The sequence below is a fragment of the Canis aureus genome, chromosome 19, assembly GCF_053574225.1.
Source record: "Canis aureus isolate CA01 chromosome 19, VMU_Caureus_v.1.0, whole genome shotgun sequence".
In the NCBI taxonomy this organism is placed as follows: domain Eukaryota; kingdom Metazoa; phylum Chordata; class Mammalia; order Carnivora; family Canidae; genus Canis; species Canis aureus.
This window is the reverse complement of record NC_135629.1, coordinates 55,464,441-55,484,129: the sequence shown is the minus strand read 5'-3', so window position 1 is coordinate 55,484,129 and position 19,689 is coordinate 55,464,441. Positions and strand designations below refer to the sequence as shown.

At 51.1% G+C, this 19,689-nt stretch overlaps 1 protein-coding gene and 1 long non-coding RNA gene across 12 annotated transcripts in view; one reads left to right on the top strand and one right to left on the bottom strand.

Annotated features, from left to right (window-relative positions):
• The window catches only part of CATSPERD (catsper channel auxiliary subunit delta), a 51,864-nt gene that overhangs the window by 29,952 nt on the left and 2,223 nt on the right, over positions 1-19,689 (top strand). For 6 of the 11 annotated variants that reach the window (XM_077860331.1, XM_077860330.1, XM_077860328.1 and 3 more), the window contains 9 exons: positions 2,741-2,854; positions 3,502-3,591; positions 3,732-3,788; positions 4,362-4,420; positions 7,015-7,093; positions 9,439-9,491; positions 11,528-11,602; positions 12,846-12,974; positions 14,055-14,238. In XM_077860331.1, the coding sequence (XP_077716457.1) occupies positions 2,741-2,854; positions 3,502-3,591; positions 3,732-3,788; positions 4,362-4,420; positions 7,015-7,093; positions 9,439-9,491; positions 11,528-11,602; positions 12,846-12,974; positions 14,055-14,238 (840 nt within the window). Of the gene's footprint in view, positions 1-2,740; positions 2,855-3,501; positions 3,592-3,731; positions 3,793-4,361; positions 4,421-7,014; positions 7,094-9,438; positions 9,492-10,720; positions 11,278-11,527; positions 11,603-12,845; positions 12,975-14,054; positions 14,239-19,689 lie in introns of those variants that run through there. The other 5 variants (XM_077860332.1, XM_077860327.1, XM_077860329.1 and 2 more) reach the window with 4 other exon arrangements.
• On the bottom strand, positions 913-9,544 carry LOC144290778 (uncharacterized). The gene is made up of 3 exons (XR_013358315.1): positions 9,328-9,544; positions 1,720-1,824; positions 913-1,151 (listed from the first exon to the last, which is right to left on the bottom strand). It is a non-coding gene; the product is annotated as an uncharacterized LOC144290778 (long non-coding RNA).

Here is a 19,689-nt window from a genome sequence, read left to right as displayed (position 1 = left end):
CTTGACACTCCCAGGACTGATTTATAATTGAATGTTTGTACCTTTTGAACAACTTCACCCATTTTGCCTGCCTCCACCCCCACCCAGTCTACCCCTGCTGCTGGCAACCACCAGTCTGTTCTCAGTATCTATGAGTTTGGCTTTTCTAGATTCCACATATAAGTGAGCTCATTTGGGGGCACCTGGGTGGCTCAGTGGTTTAGAGTCTACCTTTGGCCCAGGGCGTGATCCCAGGGTTCTGGGATCGAGTCCCATATTGGGCTCCCTGCAGGGAGCCTGCTTCTCCCTCTGCCTATGTCTCTGCCTCTGTGTGTGTGTCTTTCATGAATAAATAAATAAAAATCTTTTTAAAAAGTGAGCTCAAAAAAAAAAAAAAAGTGAGCTCAAATGTTATGTATCTCTCCCTGTCTGGCTTATCTCATGTAGCACGATGTCTTCAAATCCACCCATGTTGTCACAATTGCAGGATTTCCATCTTTTTTATGGCTGAATAATATTCCATAGTATATATCACATATTTTATTTTATTTTTTATATCACATGTTTTAATCCATCCACCCATTCATGGACACTGTGAATAATGATGTAGTAAACACCGGAGTACAAATATCTCTTTAAGATGGTGATTCTCATTTCCTATAGATACACACCCGGAAGTGGGATTGCTAGGTCATATGGTAGCTATATTTTTAATTTTTTAAAATTTTATTTATTCATGAGAGACAGAGATAGAGGCAGAGACATTGGCAGAGGGAGAAGCTTATCTCTCAATGCTCTGAAATCCATGAAATCATAAATAAGCTCAGTGCTATTCTCCACGGAGTCCAGGCAGACTCAATGTTATGTGTCTGCTGGGCCACTTCCCTTCTGGAGGGCTACAAAAAAATAATTAAAAGATTTTAGGGTGTCCATTGCCAAATAGCCTTTGGATCCATGGCATTTAGTGATATGAGAAAATAAAAGTCTCTGTGCCTTATATGAGTATATTGGTTTATTAAGATAACTTTTTATGAAACAATGGTGCCAATGAATGGTAGTGTTTTAATTTCTTATTTTCTTGACTTGCCATGATAAAATATCCATCTCCCACCATGGGGATTTTCTTGCGTGTCCTTGAAATCACATGTCTGGAAATTCCTGACTTAGGCACACTTGGAGCAGAAAAAGAGAGAGTGAGAGTGAGCAGGAATAAGGCTTTTGTGCAAATGTTTGGCCCCTTGAACTCTTCTGAGGAAGATGGTTGAGCCACTAGCGAGTAGTTTTCCAAAATCCCACCTAAAACAACAGCAAAGCAAAACAAAACAAAAAAACAAAACAAAACAAAAAAACAAAAAACACCAAAACAGCAACTACATAGCATAACAAAAACCCATGAATGATGGAACACCTGGCCAGCTCAGTCAGGAGAGAAGAAGAGCCTGCAACTCTTGATCTTGGGATTGTGAGTTCAAGCCCGGTGTTGGGACACACAGTCTACTATAAAAAAACAACAACACATACACACACAAAAATATCCATAGATAAAAGCTGGGACAATTGATTGGATAATACGAGTCCACTGGGATATAAATAAGTGATTGAATCAATAAAGGGAGCGGAGACATGTTCCCCCTACAGAATGACTCCGAGTGATATACCTTGATACTCTCCCTCCGGGAGGAGAAGTTTAACACCCTGCCTGAGGGTGGGCTGGTCTTAGTCACTTAGTCACACACTTACAAAGAACAGTCTGGAAAGTCTTGGTCGTGTAGAGACCTGGCAGGCACCATGTCAGGCATCAGGGCAGGCTGGGCATCGTTTATCCCATCGTCCCTTCCAACTGTTCTACGAGCAAAAACATAGAAGAGGGAAAGTGTCTATGAGATTATCCCAGCAAATGCGTGAAAACAGAATGATAGAATATGGCCATGTGACAACCCCAATGTCAAAAAAGAGGGATAGGGATCCCTGGGTGGCACAGCGGTTTAGCGCCTGCCTTTGGCCAAGGGCGCGATCCTGGAGACCCGGGATCGAGTCCCACGTCGGGCTCCCGGTGCATGGAGCCTGCTTCTCCCTCTGCCTGTGTCTCTGCCTCTCTCTCTGTGACTATCATAAATAAATAAATAAATAAATAAATAAATAAATAAATAAATAAGTAAATAAACAAATAAATAAAAAAGAGGGATAGCCAGCCCTAGGTGCTGCTGATGGTAGATCAACCACCCATGACCCAACCCAAACTGATGGATCCAGCCGCCATTGACCTGCCAGAAACTCAGGGCAGGGAGGAATGCGCCCACCTGCACCAGGAAAATCCAAGCTGAAGGGAACTATAGATCCAGTGACCTGGGTGCTTCAAAGATAAAGAGAATATAAAAGAAAGGAATGAAAAAAAATAAAAGAAAGGGATGAAGGGGGAGCCTGGGAATTGAAAGGTTTAATCAAAACAACATTTTAAAATGGACAGAAGTAAAGTCTCATCACCTAGGGATGCCCACGGGGCAAAGAAGCAATGATGGTAAAAGTCAGGTGGGTGGGTGTCAGGGGTGCACTTCTGGAGAGAGGAGGGCCTGCGACGGGGTGATGGGTGGACCTCAAGGGTCTTCTGGGGGCTGCAGGATCTAGCAGGAAAGACCAAGGGGTGAGCTAAAGACTGACAAGTTCCATCCATCAGACCCCTGAAGGCCTCACACCTGCCCCCATTCTGTTTTGGGAACGGGAGCCTGATTTAATTAATCGATGGTTTGGTGTTTCTACCTAGGTAGAGCTTCTGCAAGGAGAATTTGACAACAAAATGTACACCATTGACATGAACAGCGAGTTGGAGCTGACTGCCCTGATGATACCACGGCCGGGCATGTCCCTGGTCCCGCTGGTAAGGCCACCTCCTGAGTTTGACAGGCGCTCCTGATACGGGGCACTCCCCGGTGTGCCAGGCTCGGAGAGTCCCCTGGGATCTCCCGGGGAGAGACCTCGCCCCTGATGCTTCGTAGACACGCCAGGTCCTGCTCTTTGGTGAGCCTCTGCCTGTCTGGCCTCCTTTCCCACAGCCCGTGGGCCTCCTTCTCCACCCTTCTGCCGGGCTGCCCCGTGCTCCCCACAAGCTCCTCCTCCCCTTAGCCCAGCCAGACCCCATCTGAAAACGAGGTGGGGCATGACTGATATAAGGCCAGGGGATGAAGTCCAGCCAGCAGGGACCTGCACCTGCAAGGGGGGCAGCCAGGCTGGCTCCCTCTTATCCCGGGCTCTCCTCTGAGCCTCCCCATGCAACCAGGGATGGGTCTGGGTCCTTCAGCTGTGCAGCTTCAGGCTGCCTTGCAGCACGGGGCTCAGAGGCCACAGCTGGGGGTGGGTGAGGGCTGGGGGGCGCGTTTGGGGATTGGAGGGGTCCCTGCCTTTGCAGAGCAAGCTCGGGTTTCAGTGTGAAGGTGCATGGGGGTCACCTATGGGTGAGACCCCAGTGGCTTCCCTTTATGTCTGCTGGCCCAGTACATCTTGTGCTTCTCCTCCCTGCCCCCCCAGGCAATGGTGAGCAACCCGCACTCCCTGGGGCTGCAGGCCGTCATCTACGAGGATGGCTACACTTATGACGGGAACACCAGACACAGACTGGTGAGCTGCGCCCCCCACCCCCACCCCTGCCCCAGGCCCAGGTCTGCAGGATGTAGGGCACAGCCTTGACTGGGTCTGGCCACCTTAGAGTCCTCCTCGACCTGACCTTCCTCCCTCCTCTCCTTTCTTGCACCTGGCAGCTGTGGCCTCAGGTGCTGGAGAATCCGGAGAGGACATGGCCCTGGCCCTCCCCCCAGGCAGGTAGCTGTCACCCAGACAAGTGAGGTCATTACAGTGTCACAGGGGATAAGCACAGAGGCTACGGCAGAGAGCCCAAGACGGCTCTAGGGAAATGGGGGTGATTGGGTAAACGGAGGCATCAGGATGGAGGTGAACTAGGGAGACCAGGAGGGGCTTGGCCAAACAGGAGTCTGGGGGATCCATAGGGCGAAGCCAGGCCTCACAGCCGCACTATAAGGTTTGCACTTGATCCCAGAAGCCTAGGGCGGGGTTGGGAGACAGACAGGGACAAGGCATCAGTCCACCACAACAGGGTCTGTGGACCAGTCCCTGCCACCTCTGAAAGAAGAGGGGAAACAAAGTCACCCCTCACTCCAGGTCCCCCAGACAATGGCAGCAAGGAAATGAAGGAGCTTGGGGTGGTCATTTCCATGAGCTTCTAGAAGTCTTTGGTCGCTGGTGGTGGCACAATTAGAATCAGGAGAGGCCTGGATACTTTCCAGGGTCATCCTCCCTATGCCCATAGCCCTGCCTCCATCTCCCTTGAGCCCTGACTGGGCTCGGCCCTCTCTTTGCTCTTGATTCCACAGAACATTTCCCTGAGGCAGCAGCACCACTGGGGCAGAGCCGACCCCAACTTCACCTCCAGGTCCGTGGTCGCCTCTACCGGAGTTGGGGAGGGGGCAGCCCAGGCTGTCTATGGGGTTCCCTTAACAGGGTCTGGGAACATGGGGCACAGATCCAGACTCCCTCCCTCCAAGTTCAGTGAGGTCAGAACAATTGAAAACACTTTCTAAGCAGTGGGTTCCTCAAAAAAATTTAACATAGAATTATTATCTGATCAAGCAATCCTGCTTCCTATCTACACTCGAGAGAATGGAAAGCAGGGACTCAGGTACTTGCACCACCGTGTCCACAGCAGCATGATTTACAATCACCAACACACGGAAGCCACCCCGTGTGCACAGACAGACGAGTGCATGAACACAACGCGGTCTGTCCACACACTGGGATATGATTCAGCCTTAGAAAGCAACACATCCTGCCACCTGCCACCACATGGACAAACCAGTTGAGGACACTGGGCTCAGGGAGAGGAGCCAGACCCAGAAGGACACCTCCTGCAGGACCCCACTCCCAGGAGGTCCCCAGGGTATATATATTTCAGCAACAGGTTTTAGTTCTAGATACAGAGTTTTGCGCCACTGTATCATATAATTGAAATTTGCTAAGAAAGTAGAACTTGAGGGGCACCTGGGTGGCTCAGTTGGTCAAGCATCTGCTTTCAGCTCAGGTCATGATCCTGGAGTCCTGGGATCCAGCCCCACATTGGGCTCCCCGCTCAGAGGGGAGTCTGCTTCTCCCTCTGCCCCTCCCCTTGCTCATTCTCCCTCTCTTTCACTCTCTCTCTCTCTCTCAAATAAATAAATAAAAATATTTTTAAAAGAAAGTAGAACTTAGGGACACTGGGTGGCTCAGTGGTTGAGCATCTGCCTTTGGCTTAGGGCGTCATCCTAGGGTCCTGGGATCAAGTCCTACATCGGGTTCCCTGCAGGGAGCCTGCTTCTCCCTCTGCCTGTGTCTCTGCCTCTCTCTTCGCTCTCTCTGAATGAATAAATAAATAAATCTTAAAAAAAAAAAGAAGGGAATTAACAATGGTACAATCCGAAATGTATTAAACAAAAAGAAAGCAAAAGGTGGCGCCTGGGTGGCTCAGTGGGTTAAGCATGTGCCTTTGGCTCAGGTCATGATCTTGGGGGCCTGGGATCGAGCCCCACATCGGTCTCTCTGCTCAGCGGGGAGTCTGCTTCTCCCTCTCCCTCTCCCTCTGCCTCTGTTTGACAAGCTCCCCCTGCTTGTGCTCTCTCTCTCTCTCTGTTTGACAAATAAAAAAATATTTAAAAAGTCACAGTAAGGCGTAAGGCTGGTTCTTCAGAAGAGCAGTTCACTAGGTGAGACCCCGCAATCCTGACAAAGGAGGAGAGAGAGAGAATTGAAATGAACAATGGGAATGGAAAATGAAAAGTATGGACATCGGAGCGATGGAAAGAATAGTGGGAGAGACTTCCTTAAACCCAAAAGCTCCCGCCCGGTGAAGGAAACCACCAGCAAGATGAAAAGGCGACCCGCTGACGGGGAGAAGATACTGGGGCCGATCTCCACAATATATAAAGAGCACACACAACTCAATTGCAACAGCAACAATCTTATCAAACCACGAGGAGAAGGTCTGAGTAGACGTTTTTCCAAAGAAGACGTCCAGATGGCCAACGGTGCGTGAAAAGACGCTCAAGGGCGCTCATCGTCAGGGAAATGCAAATCAAAACGACAGTGAGAGACCACCTCACCCCTGTCAGAATGGCTAAAATCAACAACTCAGGAAACAACAGATGTTGGCAAGGACACGGAGAAAGGGGAGCCCTGTTGCACTGTTGGGGGGATGCCAACTGGTGCAGCCACTCTGGAGAACAGTAGGGAGTTTCCTCAAAAAGTTATTCGTAGACCCACCATACAATCCAGCAATTCCACTTCTGGATGTTTATTTGAAGAAGACAAAACCACTAATTCGAAAAGATATATGCACCCCTATGTTTATAGAGGCATTGTTTACAGTAGCCGAATTATGGAAGGAAGCAACCTAAGTGTCCATCCATAGGGGAATGTGTAAAGAAGACAGGGTGTATATGCACAAAGGAATGTTGCTCAGCCATAAAAGGAATGAAATTTTGCCAATTGGTGACAACATGGATAGATCTTTTTTTTTCTTTTTTAGAAAAGAAGGAAGGATTTTATTTAAAAAAAAAAGATTTTTTTTTTATTCATGAGAGACACAGAGAGAGAGGGAAAGAGAGAGAGAGGCAGAGACACAGGCAGAGGGAGAAGCAGGCTCCCTGCAGGGAGCCCGATGTGGGACTCGGTCCTGGACCCCGGGATCACATCCTGATCACACCCTGGACCTTGGGATCGAGCCCCACATCGGGCTTCCTGCTCAGCAGGGAGTCTGTTTCTCTCTCTCTCTCCCTCTGCCCCTGCCCACTTCTCATTCTCTCTTTCTCTAAAAAAAAAAAAAAAAAAAACAGAAGGATGGATGAGCAGACACAGACACAGATGGATGGACAGATGGACAAATGGAGAGATGGATGGATGGATGGATAAATAAATCGATGGGTCAGAGATTATTTTTAACACTGACATTACTTGTGACATGAATGTGCGATAACACACATTCCCATTGCCTTGCAGCATAAAGAGACCCACAGGCTCTACCATCACTCTGGACATAGCCAACAAAGAAATTTCGTGTGTGGACCTCAAGCCACTGGTAAGTCCCTAATTCTTGCTGTCCCATATTCATTGTTGTTAGTGTTAAGAGTAGTGGTGTCATGGGATCCCTGGGTGGCTCAGCGGTTTAGCGCCTGCCTTCGGCCCAGGGTGTGATCCTCGAGTCCTGGGATCGAGTCCCACATCGGGCTCCCAGCATGGAGCCTGCTTCTCCCTCTGCCTGTGTCTCTGCCTCTGTGTGTGTGTGTGTGTGTGTGTGTGTGTGTGTGTGTGTGTGACTATCATAAATAAATAAAAATTTTAAAAAAAGGAAGGGACAGGGACACCTGGGTGGCTCAGCGGTTGAGCATCTGCCTTTGGCTCAGAGCGTGATCCCCAGGTCCAGAATCAAGTCCCACATCAGGGAGCCTGCTTCTCCCTCTGCCTGTGTCTCTGCCTCTCTCTGTGTCTCTCATGAATAAAAATATAAAATCTTTAAAAAAAAAAAAAAAGGAAGGGACACCCTGACACCTGCCCCCACATGGACAGACCCCGAGGACACTGGGCTCAGGGAGGGGACCCAGACCCAGAAGGACACCTCCTGCAGGACCCCACTCCCAGGAGGTCCCCAGAGGAAGCCTGTCCACAGAGACAGAGGAGGTGGTGGGAGCCAGGGGTGGGGCAGGGGGTAGGGGGGTCAGTGCTTCCTGGGGACAGGGTCTCCGTGTGGGGAGATGGAAGGTTCTGGAGACGGTAGGGGGGTACACGGTGGGGTGAGTGTGTTCCGCGCCCTGAGCTGTGCGCCTAGAGACAGTTAAGATGGTGAATTTTATGTTATGCATATTCTACTACAATTTTTGTAAAATTGATACAAATCTTGCATTCTGTACCACGGTAAATCTGTGTTGTCTTAATGTAAAGCTCTTTTTACTTTTTTTAAAAAAGATTTTAGGGCGGCCCCGGTGGTGCAGCGGTTTAGCGCCGCCGGCAGCCCAGGGCGTGATCCTGGAGACCCTGGATTGAGTCCCACATCAGGCTCTCTGTATGATGCCTGCTTCTCCCTCTGCCTGCTTCTCCCTCTGCCTGTGTCTCTGCCTCTCTCTCTCTCTCTGTCTCTCATGAATAAATAAATAAAATCTTAAATAAATAATAAATAAATAAAATATTTTCTTAAATAAATAATAAATAAATAAAATATTTTCTTAAATAAATAATAAATAAAATATTTTATTAAATAAATAAATAATAAATAAAATATTTTCTTAAATAAATAATAAATAAAATATTTTATTAAATAAATAAATAATAAATAAAATATTTTCTTAAATAAATAATAAATAAATAAAATATTTTCTTAAATAAATAATAAAATATTTTCTTAAATAAATAATAAATAAATAAAATATTTTCTTAAATAAATAATAAATAAAATATTTTATTAAATAAATAATAAATAAATAAAATATTTTCTTAAATAAATAATAAATAAAATATTTTATTAAATAAATAATAAATAAATAAAATATTTTCTTAAATAAATAAATAAAAAGATTGTATTAAATAAATAATAAATAAAAATATTTTTATTATTTTTATTTAATTTAGAGAGTGGACAAGCAGGGGGAAGGGTAGAGGGAGAGGGAGAAGCAAGCTCCTCATGAGCAGAGAGCCCCATGTGGGGGGCTCCATCCCAGGACCCCAGATCACGATCCGAGCCAAAGACAGACCCTTAAGCAATGGGACCATCCAGGCGCCCCTAGACTCCCTTTTATATCCCTGAGGGTGCCCCCATATTCCAGTTTGAGAACAATGTCCCAAGACTGTCAGGCTAACCCCAAATAGCTTTTTCTCTTTTCTCCTTTCTGTTTATTTATTGAAGCCCGTCCACTCATTGATTCTCTTCCCCTGCCTTCTATATGCCAAGTATTGTTCTGCATTTCCTTTTTTTTTTTTAAAGATTTATTTATTCATGAGAGATGCACAGAGGGAGGCAGAGACACAGGCAGAGGGAGAAGCAGGCTCCCCATAGGGAGCCTGATGCAAGACTCGATCCCAGGACCCGGGGATCACACCCTGAGCCAAAGGCAGATCCTCAACCACTGAGCCCCCCAGGTGCCCCTCGTTCTGCATTTCTAAATTGATTTCAGGTTGGAGCTAAGACGTAGGCCAGTGATGGGGGACACTTAGCTGGACCCCATAGCTGAGGCGGGCTCTTAGGGCTTGAGCTCTGTGGGGCCAGGCTCGGCAACAGGAAACCCCAGGAACCCAGGTCACTGTGTCACCATCCGGGCGCACCGTGTCCAGTCTCTCCTGGGTATCAGTGTCCCCATGTGAATTTTTGCTGTGGCTGAGCCATCAGTGGCCCTCACCGACCCAGGTCAGCATCCCTGCCTCTCTCCTCCGCAGACGGCGCTCATTTCCGTGGGTTGTGACCAGGAGAAAAAGATCGTCATTCAGAAGTAAGTGTGTTGATGTCGGGGTGGGGGCTGGGGACGGGCCAAGCCTGGTCACAATTGCTTCACGACTGTTAGAATCAAGTGACATCATCCTGTCTACTTGTGCATATATTTAACATTTCCATAATAGATTGTTAAATAACAAATACTAATAGGTTAAGTTTGTGTTCCTGGCACAGTGAACCTCCCCTCCTTTACCAATTTGGTGACGTTTACACTTTTTCTCTTCTTCCCCAATTGTTTCTTTGTTCTCTGTCTTTTATGAGTCCCCAAATTCCTCATTTTGATTGAAATTGCTTAGGGTTTCTGGTTTTAATTGGCTGCTGACATTTGGGGGGAGCTTTGCCGCTGGTATCCAGTTAGTTACCCTCCAGGGAATGCAGCCATGAGAATCCAAATTAAAAAAGAAAGAAGCCAGGAGACTGGCCAAATTGCCATACTTTTCCCCTTCTGGCAGTGGCGCGCTGGTAAATGTATCTCCCACCCTTGGGGGGGGAGGCCTGGGTCCTCGCACGTGCCAGTACCTGTGGTGTGAAGTCGCCCTCCCTGTCCATGTCAAGCACCAACGTGAATGATCCGCTGGCCCGCAAAATTCTGGAAGATTTAAGGCTTGGCTCTAGGGAGCTGGCTGGGGCCAGCTATCGCTCCACTGCTCAAGGGCAATAATAAACTCAGGCGATTTTACCGCATTTCCCTCCAAATGGAAACATTTTGTTGAGTCAATAAATTATATATTTAGGACATGTGTGGGGGGAACATTTTCTAAACAATATACAAATAGCTCTGGCCACAAAGAGAGTGGGCCAATTGGCCACATGTGCAACCAACAAAGGACTCGTGTCCAGACTTTATCAAGAATCCCTACAAATTAAGAATTTTTTGACAATTTAAAAATTTTTATTTTTATTTTATTTTTTTTAAGATTTTATTTATTTATTCATGAGAGACACAGAGAGGCAGAGACACAGGTGGAGGGAGAAGTAGGCTCCCTGTGGGGAGCCCGATGCAGGAGTTGATTCCAGGACTCCGGGATCACAACCTGAGCCAGAGGCAGATGCTCAACCACTGCCTCAATTGTCCCACGTGCCCTAGGACAATTTTTTTTTTTTTTTTTTAGAAAAGGGCAAAAGTCTTGAAGTGGCATTTCTAAAAAAGAAAAAAAGAAAGAAACTCCCATGGCTGGTAACCATGAAAAAGTGCTGAAAACGTGACCAACCTCACTTATTTAACAGGGAAAACGAAAACTTTCCTTAGAGGCCATTATTCCGCCACCAGCGTGGTAACATTGACAAAGCCTGGCCAGTGGCAAGTACTGGGAAGCACGGGGAGCCCCTGGCGGCCTTCGGGGCGCACAGACTTCGCGAGTGGGGCTGTATGTTTTTCAGCTGCTCTAGAGAACGCATCTTTTGACTCAGCAATTCCAATCACGTACATGGACATTGGCGAGGGTTCCAGAGTGTTCTCGGCGGTATTATTCCTAATAGCTCCTGGCTGGAAGCAAGCCAGCTCGAATCCATCGACAGGAGGATGGACAAACAGGTGCGGTGGCCAGATGCATCCGACTATCAGAGAGGCAGAGACACAGGCAAAGGGAGATGCAGGCTCCCTGCAGGGAGCCCGATGCGGGACTCGATCCCAGGACCCTGGGATCACGCCCTGAGCCGAAGGCAGATGCTCAACCGCTGAGCCACCGGGTACCCCCATTCTAGTCTTTAAAACCCCAAATCATGCAGAGAGGAACCACGTCGCCTAAGGAAGCATGCACAGATTTAACCCTTCAAAGAAAGTCCAGGAAATTATTGTCTCAGGAGTCAGGACACCCAGCGCCCAGGTCTGGGCCTCTGATCATCATTCTCCCCCATGAACTCGGGCTCCTGGGAGATTCTGGGCCTGGCGGGGAAGATGGAAGGTGAGCCCGGAAGTAGGAAAGTTCTCAAAAATGAAACCGGCGCGGGGTATACGTGTCCAAGGGAAGAATTCACGGTTCTTTGGTGCCACATGGGGGCGGGGGGCTTCTCACCACCTTTTGTCACTTGCAGCGAAATCTCAGCCTGTTACAACGGCATCCTGGACCCCGTGGGCCTACAGGACAATTATAGCTACGTCATTGAGAGGTGAGCCTGGATTTCCCTTCACGCCCTCCCTCCCATGACGGCCCCTGAGCCCCAAAGGCGAATCAGAAATAATTTTTATTCTTTTTATTTATTTGAGAGAGAGGGAAGGAGAGAGAGGGAGCACAAGCAGGGGGAGGAGCAGAGGGAGGGAGAGGGAGAAGCAGACTCCCTGCTGAGCTTGTGGGGCTCAATCCTGGGACCCCAGGGTCATGACCTGAGCCGAAGGCAGTTGCTTCACTGACCGTGCCCCCCAGGTGCCCCCAAAAACCATTTTTAAATTGATATCTGGACAGTGGGGATTCTGAAGGCAGGGAGAGGACAGGGAGGGTTGGTGCTGGGTCTGCAGGGAGCCACTGTGACATGGCTGGGCCCCTGGCCCAGGTCTGCCCCCTACCAGGCCACCCTTCTGCCATCTTGCCAGCCTGCCACCAGCTCTTGGAGCCTGAGCACCTGCTCGCCTGAGCTAGCAGAGTTAGCCAGACACTGCCAGCCCCGGCAGGAGGGGGTGAGGGCTAGGGCGGCCCTCTGTGCAGGGTGGCTGGTCCCGAGGGCCACTGAGGTGCCATGGGGTGGATGGGACTTGGCCTGTCTTGGCACCCTGGGCACAGGGAGCCCCCGACCCCCAGCACGGGAAGACACATGTGTGTTTTACACACCACAGCCCCTTGGATACCAGGCAGGGGTCAGCCCCCTGTCCACACTCACGGCCAAGGCCCAACCTGGGGCTGCTGGGCCTGCTGACCTATAGGCCTGCAGTCAGACCGCGTGGGGGCAAGAGCCGGGGCCTCCGGGAAAGAGGAGTGACAGGATGCACGTGGAGAGATACACAGAGACAGAGAACAAGGGACAGAGAGACAGAGAGAGAGGCAGAGATCGTAAGGAATTGGTTCACAGAACTGCACAGGTTTGGCACATCCGCCGTCTGATGGGGGAGGCTGGGGCGCAGCGGGGCGTCGCCGTTCCGGTCCAGAGGCCGCGTGCTGGCCTTCTGGCTTGCCGGAGTCAGTCCTCGTTCTGTGCGGCCTTCACACGCGCCCACGTCGGGGAGGACCCTCCGCTCTACTCCAAGCCCACGGATTCGAATGTCAGTCTCACCCACCGGCGCCCACACAGTGACATCCAGAGTCGCGGCTGACCACACGGCAGGCCCGCGATGTGACCCATCACAGGGGGCCCTGGGTCCTGCTGACCCCCGCTCTGAACACAACCCCTCTCCCGCTGCCTACCCCCATCTCTGCCCCAGGGACGCCTACGACCCCAACTTCCAGGGGCAGAAGGCCAGTGAGGACCTGGTGGTGCATTACCACTACGAGAAGCTGGGCTGCCCCCACCTCGTCTACTACAACACCCCGTGGAAGCCCGTGGTGGAGCTGTAAGTCCCCAGCCGGGCCCTTTAGCACCCCATTGCCTCCGAACGCGCTCCCTCCTCCCCGCCACCCTCCCCACCCCTCTCTGCACACCCTGGACCCCCAGCCGCCCCTCACTCTGGGCCCTGCCCATGCTGTGCCCTCTCCCTGCAATGTCTTTTTTTCTTTCTTTCTTTCTTTTTTTTTTTAATTTTAGAGAGTGTGAGTGGGGGGAGGGACAGAGAGAGAGAGAGAGAGAGAGAGAGGCAGACTGAGCATGGAGCCCGATGCAGGGCTCGATCTCACCGCTCTAAGATCATGACCTGAGCTGAAACCAAGAGTCAGTCACCCACCCAGGCACCCCCTCTTTCGTGAGGTCTCACCTGACTCGGCCATAACGATTCCCCCCACAAAGGGCTTAACTAACAGACGCTGGTTTCCTCACAGTCCTGGGGCCCGGGGTCCAAGGTCAGAGTGCCAGCAAGGTGGGTTTCCCTGAGGCTCCCTGCTTGGCTTATGGGCGGCCCCCTTCCCCCTGGGTGCTCGGGTGGCCGTGGCGGAGGGAGGACACCGATCTGTCCCCTCCTGTGGGATCGGGGCTACCCTTACGACCTCACTCAACCTCAGCCACTTCTTTAAAGGCCGCATGCCCCAACACAGTCACACTGGGAGCCAGTCGGGGGGGACACAGCTTAGCCCAGAGCGCTCACTTTGCCCCCTTCAGGGATTCTACTGCCTTCTTCATCACAGCCCCCCGCACCCCACTGTGCGTGTGGTTTCTACACTTCCATGGGTGGGAGGGAGGCCTGAAGCACCGGCCCGTGGGGCCAAACCACACCACCCTGGGGAGCAGCTACGTCCTTGTAGCCCCAGCCCAGCACTGCCCAGTAGAACTTTCTGAGTGACAGACACGTTCCATCCTTCCTGCCGAGGAAGTGGCTTTTCTGTTTTACTTAATGGCAACTGATTAATAATCTGGGGGTGGGCCGTCTGCGAGGTGTCAGCCTGCTGAGGCCACACGAGGAGGACCCGCGCCTCGCTCCCTGCCCCGCTGCCCCCAGCACAGCTGCGGCCCCTGCAGCCAAGCCCTGTGCGTGTCCCTCCAGGTGGCGGGAAGGGAAGTTCCAGGAGGTGATCCAGGCGGAGTTCGTCCTGCTGGAGGTGAATGGGCTGTTCACATACACGTACTCGCTGACCGCAAACACGGCGCTCTGCAGGTCGCAGCCGCAGAACTGGACCACCATCATGAGTGACGCCGGCGACAAAGGGCTCTTCTCCTGGAACCGAGAGGTAGCGCTTCCTCTTTTCCCCAAACAGGTCCGAGCAACACGCTGTGGGTCACCGGTCAGACCGGCCACGTGGGGTGGGGGCTTGGGGGTTATCTCAGTGCTTGGGGGGTGGTGGCTGCTAGAACACAGCACATGCTGGATGGCTTAGGACAAAGGACATTTATTTCTCATGGCTCTGGAGGCTGGGAGTCCAGGGTCAAAGCACTGGCTGACTCAGTGTCTGGTGAGGGCCTCTTCCTGGGTCACTGCCCACTGTCCTGTCCCCAGGTGCTCACAGGGCGGGGGAGACAGGGAGCCTTCTGGGGCCTCTCAGAGGGTGCTCATCCCATTCATGGGGCTCCCCCGCTCATGACCTAAGGCCCCACCTCCCCTACCATCTCTTTTAGGGGGTAAGTTTCAGCATATGGATTTGGGAGGACATGAAGCCTCAGTTCACAGCAAGGGGGTGGGACCACACACGAGGACACCGGGGGCCAAAGGGTGACCGCATCTGGGCATGGGAGGTGAGCAAGTCCTTCGGGAATCTCTCCCACGGGAAGTGGCCAAGTGACGGGGGATGTCGGCACCGAGGCATCCGGGGTGGATGGTGGTGCATTCTCACAATGTGCAAAATTCCAGAAGCATCCAGATGCCTATCAGTCTTGGGGCTGATAAAAGTCATGGTCTTTCCTGCCGCGGGCACGTTCCTATCGTGCACCCGGGTTCGCGCACCGTGGGGAAACCAGGGCACGGTGTCCGTGTAAGGAAGGGAAGCCGCCGGTCCTGCTGCGAGCCATGGGGTTCACTGGGTGCGGCTCCTCAGTCTCCCAGTGTCAGGGGCGCGAGCGCAGCGCAGCACAGCGATGCCGCCAGCAGGTGGCGCTCGCTCCCCACACCTGAAGCCCATTCCCAAGTGCGGACACTTGGCTCCTTTTTTGGGGCTTCCTGTCTTAGTCGGCACCTTCGAAGCTTTCTCACACTCCTCCTGAGTTTGATCATTTATTTTGTTAACTGACGATGTTTTTTTTTTCTTTCCAATCTGAGGAGAAATTAACCTAACGTATAACCAACCCTTTTAAAATGCAAAACTCATGCCTTTCGTGCATTGACAATGCTGCGCAAGCATCACATCCCTGATCTTTTTTTTTTTTTAAAGATTTATTTTTATTTATTTATGGTAGACATGAGAGAGAGAGAGAGAGAGAGAGAGAGAGAGAGGCAGAGACACAGGCAGAGGGAGAAGCAGGCTCCATGCCAGGAGCCCGACGCGGGACTCAATCCCGGGTCTCCAGGATCCCCCCCTGGGCCAAAGGCAGGCTCAAAACCGCTGCGCCACCCAGGGATCCCCGGTCTTTTTTTTTTTTTTTTTTTTTTTTTTTTAGGAGAAAGCCATACATATGTAATTTGCGTTTATTATTTTCGGAGTGTGTCCATACGTAGTGTTGCATTCTTAGTAGCTCTCTCATTCAAAGTAGGATGCAAGGGTGCGTTTAAGAGATTGTTGCGTTACTGTTTTGTTTTGTTTTGTTTTTTCCATCAGTCCCGGCGAGTGGCAATTTTGGATGTGAGGGTTTTTCTTTCATGTTGGAGCCACAATGCCTGCATTTTCAGCGTAGTCACTGGATGGACTGTCCCGAAGGTGGTGGTTTTTAGTTTTGCTTTAAGCAGGCTCCACGCCCAGCATGGAGCCAATGTGGGGCTTGAACTCACTACCCTGAGATCAAGACCTGAGCTGAAACCTGAGCTGAAACCAAAAAAGTCAGATGATTAACCCACTGAGCCACCCAGGCACCCCCTGAAGGATTTTTTAAAAGTAACCTCTATACCCAAAGTGGGGCTTGAACTCACAGCCCTGAGATCAAGAGTTGCATGCTCTACTCAGCCAGTCAGGCACCCCTTACTCCTCTTAAAAATTAAGGATTCTTTTTTTGAAAATTAAGGATTCTTAAAAGTTTTTTCAATTGTGGTAAAAATATGCAACATAAAATCTACCCTCGTAATTATTTTTAAGTGCACAGCTCAGCGGCATGGAGCACACTTACATCATCATGCACTCACCCCACATTCCATCTATCTCCCCACACAGAGACCCCATCCCCAGAAAGCACTGACCCCCACCCCCTGCCCCACTCCTGGCTCCCACCACCTCCTCTCTGTCTCTGTGGACGGGCCTCCTCTGGGGACCTCCTGGGAGTGGGGTCCTGCAGGAGGTGTCCTTCTGGGTCTGGGTCCCCTCCCTGAGCCTGGCATCCTTGGGGTCCGTCCACGTGGGGGCAGGTGTCAGGATGTCCTTCCTTTCTAAGGCTGAATAATATTCCAGTGTGTGGATGGACACCCCTCATTCACCTGCCACTGGACATGGGTCATTCTACCTTCTGGGCGTTGTGGCTAATGCTGCTATGAACACAGATATACGAATACGGCCTTGAGACTCTGCTTTCAGTTCTCTGGTGTCTCTTCTTTGGAGAGCACTAATATCCTAGGGTCTCCACCCTCAGGACCTCATCTAAACCTAATGACCTCCTAGAGGACCCACCCATTGTGGGCTAGGGCTCCAACATATGAATTTGGGGTGGGACACATCAGTGCCTAACAGGGACACAACCAACAGGGCCGGGATGCCTGGATGGCTCAGCGGTTGGGCTCTGCTTTCAGCTCAGGGCGTGATCCTGGAGTTCAGGGATCGAGTCCCACATCGGGCTCTCTGAGGGGAGCCTGGTTCTCCCTCTGCCTATGTCTCTGCCTCTCTCTGTGTGTCTCTCATGAATAAATACTTTTTTTTAAAGATTAAAAAAATAAAACAACCAACAGGGCATGGTGAGGGACTAGATGACATGAGAGGAGCAGAGTCCAGCATTGCTGGATTGCAAGCAAGTCCAGCTTGAACACGTGGAAACGCGAGGCGGGTGGATGCTTGGGCCACTTACATCATAGGGATGAAGCAGGCAGCGGAAGGAAATGCAGAGCTCTGTTTGCACATGGGAGACTCGGGTGCACGGAGGAGCCCCATGGCTAGTGAAACATGGGCCACCGAGGACAAGTCAGGGCTGGCATGAGTTTGAGAACCAGCTCTGTTGAGGTGCTAACTTAAGGATGCATCTGCCAGTGAAGCCAGGGGAAGGGCCAGGGTGACTGGAGGACTGTGCTGGGGAGACCAGAGAAGGGGTGCTTTGTGGGACACTGTGTAGATCCACCCCATGGGGAGCCGCTGACAAGCGGGAAGCCCTGTTGTGGCCAACACCCAGGGGGCTGAGATCTGAGGGGCAGCTTGGCGTCAGGGCACAGCTGAAATCAGGTGTCTGCCGTCACTCCATCCCTCGACCCGGAGGCAGGGCCTGGGGATGGGCAGCGTGCGCCCAGGTGGCCATCCTCACTGTGGACATTGCTTCTGCATTTACGTTGTTTTTTAATTCTGAGAACTTTAGAACCCCCAGAAAAGCCAAAAGAGCAGTAAGATGGAAGGCTAGCCATTCCCGAGTGCTGCAGAACCATCACCCCCAACTCAGCAGGATTGTTTCTCGTGGTTCAGCACGTCAGACCGGAGGCCTAGGCCGGGGCCGCCCCCGCAGGGGCACTCAGCTGGGAGGTCAGAGAAGGCTCTTTTATGTGGGGCTTCTGGTAGCCAGGAACTGGGCTGTCCATGTGCCTCTCTCCCCAGCAGGGTAGCTTGGGCTCCCTTACAGCATGGTCTCAGGGTTCCAAGAGTGGAAGCTTCCAGATCCCAGGAGGCCCAGGCTCAGGCCACCCATCCCCACATTCTACTGGCCAGAAGCAGATTGCAGGGCCCACCTAGACCCCACCTCCTGATGGAAAGAACTGTGTCCACACAGGAGGAGGAGGCACAGCTCCACACAGGGCGGAGGCATGGAGAGATTCTTCCTTTGACTGAGTGGGTGCTCCGGGGTTGTTCAGCTGCCCCCCCTGATGGGCCTGGGCCGTTCCCAGTCCCTCACTTCCATCCATCTGTGTGAGGCACTTTGTTCTGCGGGGCTGCCAGCAGGCAGGGAAGAGATGGCTGAGTTCTAGGCCAAGGCATGCACAGTTTGGGGAGATGCCACTAAGGTCCCCTCCATGGGAGGGCACCATGTGCCTCCCACCACGTGCCCATGTTCACGGCACACCAGCTAGGTGTACCACCCCGGGACAAAATTGTCCGTGTGCCTGTCTTCTGCTATGGGCCAAGCTGAGTCTTTTTCCTGTTTGAGGGCCACTTTCACTCCTTTATCCTGGGGTTCACATTCATGGTCCATGCCCATATTTCTCCTGGGGTTTCAGATGTCCTCACTCTTCTAGAATGCTCCATAGTGCTGAGAGATTAATCCTTTATTGCAAGACAGTTTGCAAATACCTCCCTCAGTTGGTCGGTTGTGTCTTTTGGGTTTTGGCTTACACCATGCACAAGGAGCCCTTCATTTTTTTATGTTGCTGGGTTCACCATCATTTTGACTTTTCTTGCTTTTACATCGCCTCCCCTTCTAGGTCCCCCAGCAAATAGCTCAGAAGAGCAAAGTACTCGGCTCAGGGTAGCAGCATGATGGCCTGGTTCAGGGCAAACGGTTGAGCCCAAGGATGTTCCCCCTTTGTATGAAATCCTGGGATCCGGAGGTGGGCTGGAAAAGCTGCTGCCACCACCTGACACCCTCTTGACGCCACGACCATGGTCGGTGGCAGCGCCAATGAAGAAGGTGGCTCTGTTTCATTTCCGGCTTCGAATTTCTCGGGCATGTCGATTAGCTAGGGCTGTCGTCACAAGAACACCACACACCGGGCAGCTTAAATGCCTGAGATTTCTCTGTTCCCGGTTCTGGAAGCCAGAAGTCTGAGACCAAAGTGTTGGCATTTTTTTTTAATTTTTATTTATTTATGATAGTCACACAGAGACAGAGAGAGGGGCAGAGACACAGGCAGAGGGAGAAGCAGGGTCCATGCACCGGGAGCCTGACGTGGGATTCGATCCCGGGTCTCCAGGATCGCGCCCTGGGCCAAAGGCAGGCGCTAACCCGCTGCGCCACCCAGGGATCCCAGTGTTGGCATTTTTTAAAGATTATTATTTATTCATGAGAGACAGAGAGAGAGAGAGAGAGGCACAGAGACACAGGCAGAGGGAAAAGCAGGCTTCCTGCAGGGAGCCTGATGCAGGACTCCATCCCAGGACTCTGGGGTCACGCCCTGACCCGAAGGCAGATGCTCCACCACTGAGCCACCTGGGCGTCCCGAGTTGGTTCCTTCTGAGAGTGAGCGCAGATCTGTTCCAGGCTGTCCCAGGTTCTGGTGGTTTGCTGGCCATCTCTGGTGTTCTTTGGTTGTAGACCTACACCCCAATCTCTGCCCATGTCATCACAGGACGTTCTCTCTGTGTGTGTCCGTGTCCAGATCCCCTCCCCCTTTAACAAAGATTTTATTTATTTTATATATTTATATATATTAATTAATTAATTAATTAATTAATTAAAGATTTTATACAGAGAAGAGA